Below are 14141 nucleotides of genomic sequence, written 5' to 3' on the forward strand. Positions count from 1 at the left end.
TTTAAGATGCACAGTTGAAGAGGCGTGCTTGAGTTCAATGAAAGCAGAAAAATAATTATATTGAGAATTGTAACAATACAGTGACTGGGAATCATTAAAGCTAAATTATTTATTCTCATTATTTAACTCTTTGTGTTTCAGCAAACAATTTTCATTCAATCCTGTTCAGTACTTTTAATAAAATTACAGTGATTATAAGTTGTATCACTTTCTTTGTACGTACATAAAACAAAGACATGAAAAATTGAAAAAGTTTTGACGAAAAGTTTTTGAAAAGTTAAATTTGTTTAAACTCTGAATTACTTTTCATCTAATCATAAACAGCTAAGGTCTAACTAGAAACTACAACTTTAACTGATTTCTAATTCGTACAATTAATGATACAGTTCTAAATTGAAATCTTGTGCATAGTTAATCCATGACATGTATAGTAATGTGCTATTACATAAAATTTTATGAGGATATCGAGTTTAGACTTCTGTCGTTTTTAGATCTTGTAGATAGATGTATACGTAGGAACAAAACTAATATAATGAACCATGATAAAAATAATTAAAAATTAGTAAAAAAATTTCTTTAAATATCTGGAATTCCTATATAGAGTCCAACTCAGTACCCACTGCAACTTAATTACGATTAAGTTTCTAAATACATATGAGCATAAATCGAGGACCTGGAAAAGGCAAAACCTTGAAGCCAATTTTTTTTTGAAAACTTTTAAGCAGTAGGCTCTCTGTGTCTAATATATTATTGTACATGTTGTGCACTATCTGTAAAATTTTAACTAAATCCATGACCTAAATCTCGTACACTCCGCTTGTTACTTCTGTGCTATGATGCGCTCAGTCTACATTCATAAACTCTCGATTTATCCCAATAACTTTCCTTGCACCACGTGCTGTGCTAAGAAACCCTTGCCGAAATATAAAATACATATATTTTAAAATATAATTGATTCACATCTACCTGTTGGGATCGCAACAGAATGTTTAAAACATTTGTAAGTGTTAACTAATGGTAAAATAACAGTTTCGTGGAACAATACTGTAAAGAAAGAAAATGCACAAACTCTTTTAAAATATTCAAAAATGTCAAAAATCGTCACTTTACAAACGTTTTGTAACACGCGCGTTCGATTCTGTACAACGAAATATAAACTCTTTTGTAATATTATTTTCATTCTCATTGATCACATTTCATAAAGTTTAAACGAGCTCCTAAAAAGGCGTAAATTAATATTCTCCATGTGTCAATTGTATGTTACAGCGAAGAGGTAGAACGTTGCCAAAAATGGAGCAACAACATTACTCAGCAGATAGACTTAGCTTTCAATATATTTTTTATGGTCTACTTTTTTATACGCGTAAGTGTAATCGCCGATAATAATTAATCGCTTGTTAATTACTAATTTAATTGCTAATAATCCACTTCTTCGCCAAAGTTTATCGCCGCCAGTGACAAGCTGTGGTTCATGCTGGAGATGTATTCGTTCGTGGACTACTTTACGATACCACCGTCCTTCGTGTCGATATATCTCGATCGGACGTGGATCGGACTGAGGTTCCTCCGAGCTCTACGACTGATGACGGTCCCTGACATCCTCCAGTACCTAAACATTCTAAAGACATCGAGCTCCATTCGTCTCGCCCAACTCGTATCAATCTTCATCTCCGTCTGGTTAACAGCTGCTGGCATCATTCATTTGGTAAGACTTTGCTTCCTACTATCGAGTGTATTCCCCTCGTATTAACACTTTGAATGTATAGCATGACGTTTGGAGAAGTAGCCTCGTGAAAATGAACCGACGCCACTCAAAGTGTTGACACCTTATCTGTCGCTCTCACGTATATGTCAATTCATGATCCCTATATATAATCATCGCGTGTGGGACTAATGATAATATGGATAAGGTGGACCACTGTAAATGGAACACCTAAATATCTCCGCTGCATATGGATACGTACGTACCTACATGAAAAAACTGTTCAAGAGGAATTAAGGGGCTGAAGGTGTTCAAGGGAGGGATACAAGATCATTTTTCTATTCGAGATTCCGGGGGAATATGTTTTTCTATGCTCTTATACAGGATGTTTCAAATAACTGTTCAAGAGAAATTAAGGTGCTCAAGGTGTTCAAGGGAGGGATTCAAGATCATTTTTCTATTTGACATTCCGGGGGAATATGTTTTTCCATGCTCTTATACAGGGTGTTTCAAATAACTGTTCAAGAGAAATTAAGGTGCTCAAGGTGTTCAAGGGAGGGATTCAAGATCATTTTTCTATTCAAGATTCCGGGGGAATATGTTTTTCTATGCTCTTATACAGGGTGTTTCAAATGTCTTTATCACTTGAAATAGTTCTGCTATATTTCAAATTTCATAAAAATGTTTTCTACGAAAGTTGCCGAGTTTTGTGGGGACTAGAGCCTAGGGCGGCAAATTTTGGGCGAAAGAAATTGGAAAAGGTTTAAACACAGAGGATTGAGGCAACTTTAAAAACAATACACGTTCCTTTCATATAGCAAATTAGTAATAACTCATATGTGAGTTGCCATATTAAATTAATTTTAAAATTGTTTCAACTCTTTTGAATTCAAATATTTGATTATATTTACGAGCAGCAGACGCTTGTTAGTCTAGGGGCGCCAAATCGCCAAATACGCCCCTGGTGGGAGCTGGCGTGTCGAAACAATAGTTTTATTCTGTTTATTCATTTATTTAAAGTTTTTTTTAAGGGCCTTTAGTGACCTCGAAGGACTTATTATTGTAAATCATTGAATTGTTCTTTAAAGTGGCTATCAGGTAGCGATAAATAAAATATAGCATTCCATTTGAAAAAGCAAAGTTCACCTTTGTATCTTGTTAATCCCTCCAAAAAGAATAACACTATTGTTACTATACACCGGTCTCCATAAAACTCTGAAACTTTTGTTGGAAACATTTTTATGAAATTTGAAATACAGCAGAAATATTTCAGGCGATAAAGTTATTTGAAACATCCTGTATAAGAGCACAGAAAAACATATTCTCCTGGAATCTCGTCCCAAGCCAATATCCATCTTATGTACTTTTTATACACACTTTCCATGTTTTCAATTAATTTCAAACTCGAATTTTGTCCTTCACTCTTACTCAGTCATCTCGTTCTTATACCCAATCGTCCCCCTGTTCCTCTTTGTCTAACCTCCCCCAAATATATGCGCGTTGCATCCTATTCTATCATTCCGCGCAATTAATATTTTTTTATTATTCCATTTCAGTATTACTTTCTATTATTTTATTTATTCTACACTATTAATAACGATTTTACTGCCACTTTCTTCTCTCGCATTTCTACTTGTCTTACTTTTTCTCCTCCATTATTGAACTTCATCATTTAAAAATATTAAACATATGTATCACTGCCATCCCTACAATTTTCTCGTTACAGAAAAAAAGTTTTCCCATTGGCAAACGAACTATATCACACAAGACTTGAAACATCAGACATTGTTTGTTTCCAAATTTGCAGAATCATTAATAATCTTAAAAAATGAATTTATGTAGATTCCATTCTTTTAGCTCGAGTGGTTTTCAAAAATGGTAAATGTTAATGTTCTGAGAAATCAAAAGGACTGTCGATATTTACGCTGCGCTTCAAGGTACAGTTACTTTTACCTGACAGAATTAACTATCTAGATAGGTATACAAAATTTGAATCGTTGTCAGTATAAGTAATGATATTCAAAGTTACATATATGATGAAACGAACCCATTTTTCCTTAAATGTATTTCTTTATTTTCAAAAACAATGGACACTCTCAACACGATAAAAGATATGAAAAATCTGTACACATAAATGTAACATTTTACATATGTGCTTCTGTAAATATTAACTTAATACATAATTAGCTAGTAAAACTATAGACAACTTTATTATACAGAGTCCCCTAAAATTCAGGTACGTCCTGAAACATGCAATGCAAAATGCTGATGCAAAAAGACATCGAAAAGTCCTTTACCATTTTCGGATCGGAGGCTTCGTTCTCGAGATATTAACAGTTGAATATTAGCGGTCCAACTTCCGGACCGCGCGGTTTATAGCCGAGTCAGCTGAGCGCGGAGCAGTGACCGCTCGCACGCTACCGCGCGGGCAGCTGTCTCGGCTTTAAACTGCGCGGCCCGTAAGTTGGACCGCTAATATTCAACTGTTAATATCTCGAGAACGAAGCCTCCGATCCGAAAACGGTAAAGGACTTTTCGATGTCTTTTTGCATCAGCATATTGCATGTTCCGAGAGGTCTCTGGATTTTGTGACACCCCTTGTATTGTGCTATTATACTGCGTTACTACAATATAGTATTTTACTACTGCTATTAATAAACTTACACATATACAGTACATTAATACGCTACCATACAAATAAATTTATACTTAACTAGTTGTTAAAAATGAGGATATGAAGAATGTTCGCTACGTTCCATCAATTGTATACGTGAATAACTGTTTAAATAAATTTAGATTTAAACAATGTTTCTATCAAAAGCGTATTAGATCTCGCTGGGCATTGAATTATAAATATAAACTTCGGTTGCTTGTTTGCAGCTTGAAAACTCAGGGGACCCGTTCGAGTTCACGAACCCGCAACAACTTTCGTACTGGACTTGCGTTTACTTTCTGATCGTGACAATGTCCACGGTAGGATATGGTGACGTTTACTGCCAGACGGTCCTCGGCCGAACATTCCTAGTATTTTTTCTACTCGTCGGTTTGGTAAGCCTTCTTTTCATCTTCTTTACATAGCCAAAGTATCAAAGTATCAATATGTATACCAAAATGAACAGCCCTCTACAGTTCACTATAAAAAAAAATCTCGTGCAAAAGACTGAATGGCCTGATTAAAAAAAATTTCTTTCCTTCAAAGTCACATCTTAAGTTACTGACTTTGAACAGACAATTATCATTTGTACTAAAAGATATCTGTACGAGCTCTGCGAAGCAATATCTTCGTAATTATTCTTCATTCAAAAGTGCTGTAATTCTCATTTGAAACGTTATTTTGAATAATCGATAAGGTTCAAACGTGACCTCTTATATCTTCATCTCTTTTCTCTCATAAGTGAATCGTTAACGTTCAACTTGACTGGCTATGTCAGTAATAAATTTCGCGGCTTTACAATTGACACGGTAAATTGTCGTAACAATCGTTTGGCTGCATCAGCCTGGGAACAATTCGCAGAGCTCGTCTCATTAGTGTAGAACTATCACGTTCGCTCGCCTCGCCAAGGATCGTACGTCAGTAGGTGAAACTGGCGAGGCAAGCGGTGGCCGCGAGATTTACTCTTCTCCAGATACACAAGACGGTGAACATTCCGAGTGCACAGTGTTCTCCAGTCGATCGTCCAGCAACCATCCATTCTCCCCCGAAATACATATCGTAAATCTCAACTAGATTCCTCGCTCCGCGAAATAAACTTACAAGATTACATTGCCTGTTCAACGATAAAATATTAGGTCATCCCATGAACAATGCGTACCTTCCTTTATATTTATTGAAATCTGATTCATGCGCTTCTATTACGTCACACTTGTCCATTATTCATCGACTTCGTCTTACTTGCTACAATACATTACTACTCATCTACTGAAGCTTCAGTCTCCTCTACTGTAGAAATCTTTTCGTTTATTGAAGAAAGAAATATCGCAGAATTTTCTCACTGTAGTGATCGTAGTTGCGAACTAACTTCTGAACAGATAACAATCTGTTTCCAAAGTATCCACAAAGTACTTACGTTAACTTAAGTGTGCCTCCTTATCTAAATTTCTTCTTCAGCCTTTGTAGTGTTCGTTACAGTAACGAGTTTTCCCAATGAAGAAGATTCTTGCCCTATCGAGTAAAATTGGGGTCTGGTTTTCATCCCTGCTTTCGGGCGATTCAATTGCCTATAATGCAGTTTGGTAATGAATTATTTGAATGGATGACATTAACTTAAAACTTAGTGGTTTCTATACCCCACGAAATAACAGTTGGATCAGACACAATATCAGTTTTCCATCTTACGTTACGAACCAACCCGAAAATGATTTGTGTTCCACGTACTTCGGTAGAGTTTATCGTGGGGCAACTTATGCAGCACATTTTTCCTCGATTGACAGATCTTGTTTAAGTTCCCGAAAGATCAATAAATTTTGTGTCACGAACAGAGCTAAACTTCTGAACGTACTCTTTAAGAGTAACCATCAATAACTTCGCCCAAACCGTAGAAAGTTTTCTGAATCAGAACCTATCAGCGTATGCAAACTTCATTCTTTTAGCTACACTTTGAATAGCGTCATCTGTCTTCGCTGAAGTTCACCCTTCACCCTATTGTTCTGTTTTTATTACAAATTTTGTTTTCTTCTTACACTTTTTATATGGTGTAATAAAGAAAGTCGTCTTGCTATTATCATCAGTATATGTACGATAAATTCATGGAGCCATTGAATTCAGGGCGACACGGAGCATTCCCAGCTGATTCTAACACAACCTTGAAAGTGGATAGAGGAGTAAACAAATATTTCACCCATTCTTGGTCTTTCGTTTAGATACTTAGTAGGTTACGAGATATTTGACAAGAGAACTCGGTACTTCGTTAACCCTTTCGTTTCGGCAGTCCGCTCCGCTGGAATGACGCCACTGAACGGAGCACTGTGCCGCAAAGTGTGTACGTCGGTAATCTTCGGTGTTCGCAGGTCGTCGCAAGGGTGTCGACTATAGTCGGCACCCGTAACGAAAGGGTTAAGGGGGTATACCCGTTTGAACCCTCGGAAAATGTATACATTTTGTGGATTTTTTTACAAGTCAACGGTTTGATGCAGATTTCCCGTTTTTTAACTATGTTTACATAGTATTATGAACTACTTATAAAAAAAGTTTCAGTTAAAAAACTATTGTTTTTCGGAAGTTACGGATACATGTCCGAAAGTCTCTCGATTTTAGACGGCTAAACGGTGGCCCTAAAAACTCGCGTTACGTTCAACCAATTTACTTCAAATTTTGCATGCAGAATCATAATAAGATTCCACATCGTCCAACGAAGGCGATTTTGAAAATTTTGAAAAATAAAGAAATGGTGAGAGATCAAAGGTAAAGTTAAATTTTTCTAAGAGAAAAATCCACCTTTTTCCTTTATAAATAATAAACGGGGAATCGAAATAAAAAAAGCCTTCGTTGGACGATGCGGAATCTTATTATGATTCTGCATGCAAAATTTGAAGTAAATTGGTTGAACGTAGCGCGAGTTTTTAGGGCCACCGTTTAGCCGTCTAAAATCGAGAGACTTTCGGACATGTATCCGTAACTTCCGAAAAACAATAGTTTCTTAACTGAAACTTTTTTTATAAGTAGTTCATAATACTATGTAAACATAGTTAAAAAACGGGAAATCTGCATCAAACCGTTGACTTGTAAAAAAATCCACAAAATGTATACATTTTCCGAGGGTTCAAACGGGTATACCCCCTTAAGTGCAGATGACTTCAAACTTGAAATCAGTGAAATCGAAGCATTTTGAGATCTGGGTGTCCCAAATTCGAGGTCCCCTTCAAGGGGACTAGGCAGTCAAATCGCTCGAAAGTCAAGGATTTTTTTTTGCTAATTAATTATAAGGAGATGAATACAAATTGTGACAAGTACTTTTAGGTAATGTTTATCAATACTATAAATTGTAAACAAAAATTCTTGATAATATATACATATATATATAATGGCGCTACAGTCGTCAGATGTGTGGGAGTTTTTTCTGCGGTTTTGCAGTGATTGCAAAAAAGCGGAGGTTCGGATCGAGGTGAAATTTTTACAGCATGTTCAAAATATATTTCCTCCCGCATTGCACCTTAACACTGAAGTGTAAAGACTCTAGTTTCCGAGATAAAAAATACCCAGCAATTCGTGCACTCCTAAAATCCAAATTTATTGCAAAAATCGCCTTCTCCTAGTTGCTATTTTAATAATTTTGGTTCAATTCTTTTTTTCCGAGGTTCGGGCCGAAATTACAGATTCTAGGAGAAACATATTCCAAGGAAACCGTTGTATCTTTACTTTCAAGCTCAATATCAGTGTAAAACTAAAGACACTTCTTCTAAAACATTTTATCAACCTCGTGCGGCGCCATTTGTAAAATAGATATGTATAAAAGAAAAATATTTTTTACTCTACGTGATAGTAATAAATATTGTATAAAAGGAAAAGTTTCTGCTTGCTTTCATCTCCTTGAAATTAATTCGCAAAAAATATTTGCTTTTCGAGCTGATTTGTCTGCCCTCTCCTCTGAACACACCTGTTCCGATTTACTTTGCCCGAATTTGTCCAGTACACCGAATTTTATGATTTGAAAAGGAAAGGAAAAAATCCTAAATCTCCTCTGCAAACTATCGTTACAGGCTCCTTACAGTTAAATATCTCGAACTATTAAATGTCTGCGTGAAGGACCAAATACTTTTTGGCTTTCTATCTATGTACCTGGAAACTCTCGTTGGAATCAATGGGCAATATTTGATGTGATCCTCTTCCACGTTCTGTTACACATCTCACGAAATCGAATCCATAAGATTTCTATCGTTCCATCTGACGGTGTACTTAGATTTCGCAAAGTTTGTTATTCCATCATCCCCTCCCCAGAAAATTCGCATTCACCACCCGTGGAATGACCTAATAGATTTTTCCATGTAACGAAGTCTACCGGAGGACAGTGGCATTCGTCGCGGAATCGATTACTTCGTTTGAACGACGATGCGCAGTGTCTGCGAGAAGCATGCCTGTACGCCGGTGTGCGTGCATACGTAAGCATGTGTAGCTTATCGATCGTACTTACGTATAAACTTCGGTATCTGAAAAAGTGCGCGTACCGGGTTTACCTGGGACCTCCATTGCCACCCCTCACATCGAGGGAGCGCCTGAGCATCGCCGTTTAAGCGCGGGCTTGTCTAGCGTAACGTTTGTCTACGAATGTCTTTAGAACGCAAAGTACGCCGATGTCATAGTTCACGTTGTAAGTTATCGAAGTAGGTAGACGGACTGTTTCTTTTCTTTTTTTGTTTTTTTTTTGTTTCTGTTTTTTTTTTGGAACATGGCACATTCGACAAACCTTACGCGGGTATACAATAGCCTAAAGGTTTCCCGATGAAGTGAAGACTCGATTCAGCTTTGGTAGACGTTGAACGAAATTGTGCTGAGATTTGGAATATAATGCGAGTATAATAGTTTGATAACTGAGGTTTTGGTTTCGTAGCTTCTTAAAATGTTTTTTTTTTCGACGTAATTGAGATGCGAAAAGCTTCGGTTTCTGTTGCTAGTTCATTATCGATATAAGCAACAGTGTGCCAGTCAAAGAGTCGGGTCTTCACGAAGTATCGAGGACGAACGTAAAAGGACCAGCTTAAGTCACCAAACAGCTTTACACCTTCTCTCTTTTACATCAATTGAATCGTACCTATTTAAATTGTGTCCCATCCCCACGAGTCGCGTATATGAGCAGCTTTGTGCAGGGTGTAATACTGAGATTGTTTCAAGCTAATACTTCTAAAATCAAGCGAAACACGACATATTTCTTTCTTACGGATAGTTCGATTTTAGGGACACAATGTGATCAAATTAATTTTTATTTCTACGTGAAAGTACATACGTCCTATCGAACGTATTTTGATTTTTTTAAATTGCCACATGTGCTTTCTTAGTCCTACGTTTGCAATCAGTTCCTTAACGAGTAGAATTACCAAGCAGTCATTACTCCAAAATGGGAGCATTGAATTTTCAAAATAATATATCTCAAATACTGTATTCGATATTAAAACACGAATTAAATGGTGTTTGTCACTGACTTTGAAATCGAGAATTATTAACGTAGGTCTGACCGCGTACTAGGCACTCCTACTTAGAGAATGGTTGCCCAAATCCACAAAAAAAGGTTTTGTCTTCGTCTTTTAGCCAGTGTTTTATAAAAAAATTTCTATGATTGGCTGTTTGGGGTCGCTATACTTGTCAAGAATGTGGAATCAAGAAGCTCCATAAGAGGGAGCCCGGAATAAGAGACCTCGGAGGAACGGCGTTGGTGGAGTTAGTTAGGCGGCTGACTAGTACGCGGAGGATCCGCAAGATGCCGGGTTCGAGCCCCATCGCCCGAGGTCTTTTTTTTCCGTGGCTCCCGAATACAGGAATTACGAGACCTATTTCTACAAAAATTAATATACAAACGTAGGTATTTTGAAACACATGTTACCGTTTAAAGAAATCAAGATTAGACGTCTTCGGTATGCTAAAAACGTTGATTTAATCACGCCAAGTACCCCTGGAGGCGAAACTATCCCTAGCAAACAAAAATCTCATATCTCGCTGAATTCCAGAGGCATCGGCTTGCAACACTCTGAATCTCATCCTGTATATGTCACGAAAAAGAGAAACTTCTTATCGGCTTACAAAAGCAGCTCGCGCTAGCTCGGTCCATCTGCACTGGACCGTCTCGTCTTGCTACAACGAGAAAAGAACCATAAATCGAAAGGGAAGCGAGACAAAAAAATAAAGACGAGAAAGGAAAAACGAATGGATAAGAACGAAAGAAAAAAAAGAAAAAAAGATAAGCAAACAGAACAAAAAGGAACGAGTAAGAGCTCGAGAATTCTCTATAGCGACACTGGCTACCTGTGCCTTATGCCTATACCTCTATGTGTGGCCGTAGTCGGGACCATCCTGATATTTCGTACAGTTATACCGCCCTCGTTTTCGCGTGTCCAAGTGAAGCAAACGGAAGATGAAAGTAGAGTATATCGTGAACGCAAGGAGTAACGCGAAGTCCAACGGGAAGTAGTCGCGTGCTGGCCTCGAGATAGGACTCGCTTATCGGCTTGGCCCCGGTCCAAACTCCGAGTTCCGTGCCCTCTTCGCGGGAGTGCATGGGGCTAAACACGAGATAGAGGCAGCACGATCGCGAGGGAGGTATACGATATTTTTTTTCACGAAAAAACGGAACACTCATGACGGTCTCCGACGGCGAACTTCTATCGTCCTCGTACCTACACGCCTCACTCTGTCGTATGAAATGAAAGGGTCTGTAGTCCGGATCGCGACGCCACCTTGCGCTTTAGTCTCTCGCGGGGCAAGGTGATTAGAAGAGGAGACTCCTGTACATGTAGTTGCTTGAAACTCTCTTTTCTCCACCCCCCACCCCCCACCCCCCCCCCCCTATACGCTGTCTCTTGACTGCCCAGGCTTTCAGAAAGTCTGCTTTCGTTCAGCGGTCACACGTGTGGGTTTCGAGCATACCGGGCCATTGTTGTTAACGATGGTTGGAGAATTGCACAAGATGTCCTATTTTAACTTGTAACGTGGGCGTCCTGAAAAGTACGTTGATCCGAGGATATTAAGTACGTAAGCGTTACAGAAACTGGGAGATGGTCGTCAGTGTTTGTAGAAAGACTTGGCAAACGAAGGTTCTTCTGGTTTGCTTTGATGGTATTTATTATTCTTTTCTTCTACGTAGACCAGAGAGCATGCGTCAGTCTACTCTTCAGTCAGCTTGAAAAGGGAACCAGAAGTTCCTTCGGCAGGTCGTCTGTTTTAAACGTTGCTACGTCTTCGATTCTGAGTTTGCACTTGAAGATGGGTACGAGCGGGACATGAGATGTTAAAGATTTTGAGTTGTTGCTGCAAAGAATCAAATTTGACCGTTGACATTTACAAATCGGTGAGCTAAGTTGATCACAAATGTTTCGGTGTGTTAAGATAATTTTGAATCTAGGAATCAAATACTTTTATGAATTTCAAGTAGCAAGCAGTTTACCAAGGAATGCTTTTGAATATTTATGAAATTTTACGACAAATTCACATGGAATTACTGGAAACAAATGGGATGAAAACAATTATAATCCGTAATAAATTTTTCCTTTTCTTTGGTCTTTTATTATTTTCAGAAGTTTAGAATACATAGGTATGCAGAAAGGATACAACATTCAATTACTGTTAACAAATGCTTATTATTCATAGCGCGTGGTTTAAACGGTACAAACATGAAATATAAATAACACAAATGATATGTGCATTTACACAAACAACACAGCTGACTTTGTTAATTCAATCTCCGTCGAAATAAACTGTAAATCCTATGTATGCACACGTAAGTGGCCTTTTGCCAAAAAATATACCGCCACGAATGCAGACGCAGCAACACAAAGTATTCGCAGGTTCAATCATTTTCGTTTTAACGTACTTTTGGAGATACATCGATCGACAGTGTGCCATAGAACACCTTGTGCAATTTCGTTAGAAGTTTAATAATAAAGCGGCACCGGGAAGTTTAGAGACCACACGAGACTATTATTTCCTTTTCGTGCCCGAATTTGTTCGCGACGGAGAAGACGCGCACGGGAACTCGTCTGATCGCGAGGCGCCGGTACCTTTGTCCGTAAACAATACGGAGTCGGATCTGTTGCAGCAGCAACATTAACGTTCGGTGAATTACCAACAAAGGAAATGGCTGGGTATGATACACGTCGTGTCTCGACGACATGTCTTAATTCCTTATGGCAGAAACTTTACTCTCCTTTCTACGTTTCAATTTGTTCGAAGATAAGAAAAAAAGATCTCGCCACGCTCATTATCTGCCTTCACTTTCTCGAACGAATGTATCGATCATCACGAGCGACGTGGTAAATTGAATCACCCCATTGATTCGATTTATCGCAGGGGACTCATATTACGAACTAACAACTTGTACTACCAGGGCCCTCTACCTCCCCCCACCCACCGCCCGCCCCCCCCCCCCCCCGCTCACCCCCATACACGAACGAGCCTCGAGTCTCTCCAAGATTCACGAGTTGCGCGATGCTTTCGTCGAGTGAACTCGACGATGCTGGAAGATTTGTCCGTGTTGCCTGTGATTCGAGGCACGTTGCTCTCTTCTCAATGTCCTCCGCCATTAATCCATATCGTAAACTCTTTTCAGAAGGCACGAAGTCTGACAAACTTTAGTATAACGTTGGTGTCTGTGCGAGCTTGATCTATGACTGTTTATTCTGTCTGTATGTCTGTCTGTTTTCTGCGAACGCTAACATGCTGCTAACGTGTTAGAGCGAAGCGACTCAGCCTGATCAGACCACCGCGCTTGCGCAGACGGAAGCTACGGGGGTCGGCCCCCCCCCACTCGGTGATGCCAGAATCGTGGGACGTGGGACAAATGCTTACCCCCACCATGACCTACCGTCGTCCCCCACTTTTTTCCCAGCGCACTGCACACAAGCATATCCCTACTCCTGTCCATATGAGCCGTCTGTTGGGCTGCCGAGCTGTGATGCCAGATCGGGGACGGGTTCCCTCGAGAATTTCCCCCACCTCGCGCACACTACGCCGGAGCAGCGTGTCCGTGAGTCAACTCCGAAGCGCCGAGCTCACGGACACGCTGCTCCGGCGTAGTATTCGCGAGGTGGGGGAAATTCTCGAGGGAACCCGTCCCCGATCTGGCATCACAGCTGCCGAGCACACGGGCAGGAGTAGGGATATGCTTGTGTGCAGTGCGATAGGAAGAAGGTGGGGGACGACGGTAGGTCAGTGGGGGTAAGCATTTGTCCCACGTCCCACGATTCTGGCATCACTGCCCCCACTCGTAAGGAATTCTCATGATCACGGCAATCTTTCACGTTCTAACCTATTGCGCCTTAAGCGCCCGCGATCATGAGAATCCCTGCTGAGCAGAATTCCTCAGGAGGTGGAGGGGATCAGTTCTCCTAGCTGCCGCTAGCGCAGGCGCGACGATCTGATCAAGTTGGAGTTGTTCAGCTGTACTATCGTAAATACGTGTTTGGCCGCTTTGAATTTTTGGTTCTCGAGACTGCCGTTGCGGAGCGTTCGACGTTCCTCTCCTTTCTTCTTTTTTTTTTGTCTTCTGTTGATTGCGAACATCCTTCGAGACAATTTATTCGCAATTCCGAGGGAAACATGTTGCAGGCTTACTTGAAGCTTCTCGTATTTGAACGTTTCTGAGTGGATAATAACTACTAACCCTATTAGGTAGGAGGAATCGAAAGATCAATCGAAAATTTAGTTCATCGCTCCAGGACGCTATTTTCGGTTAATTGTCCGAGCTTGCGTCAAGGCGTACGATCCCTTCGTGCGACTCACGTCTGTTACTTAGACATC

The 14141-nt window shown here is 39.6% G+C and overlaps 2 protein-coding genes across 51 annotated transcripts in view; one reads left to right on the forward strand and one right to left on the reverse strand.

Annotated features, from left to right (window-relative positions):
- Positions 1 to 14141, forward strand: part of Slo (calcium-activated potassium channel slo) — a 228869-nt gene that overhangs the window by 98091 nt on the left and 116637 nt on the right. For all 50 annotated transcript variants that reach the window (XR_013087040.1, XM_076826209.1, XM_076826249.1 and 47 more), the window contains 3 exons: positions 1267 to 1363; positions 1442 to 1705; positions 4583 to 4750. Coding sequence is in view for 49 of the 50 variants with exons in the window: in XM_076826209.1 (XP_076682324.1) it covers positions 1267 to 1363; positions 1442 to 1705; positions 4583 to 4750 (529 nt within the window). In the remaining variant the exon portion in view is untranslated. The remainder of the gene's footprint in view (positions 1 to 1266; positions 1364 to 1441; positions 1706 to 4582; positions 4751 to 14141) is intronic.
- The window catches only part of LOC143376209 (uncharacterized), a 1054554-nt gene that overhangs the window by 92466 nt on the left and 947947 nt on the right, over positions 1 to 14141 (reverse strand). The window lies entirely within an intron of this gene.

Source organism: Andrena cerasifolii, chromosome 14 (assembly GCF_050908995.1).
Source record: "Andrena cerasifolii isolate SP2316 chromosome 14, iyAndCera1_principal, whole genome shotgun sequence".
NCBI lineage: Eukaryota > Metazoa > Arthropoda > Insecta > Hymenoptera > Andrenidae > Andrena > Andrena cerasifolii.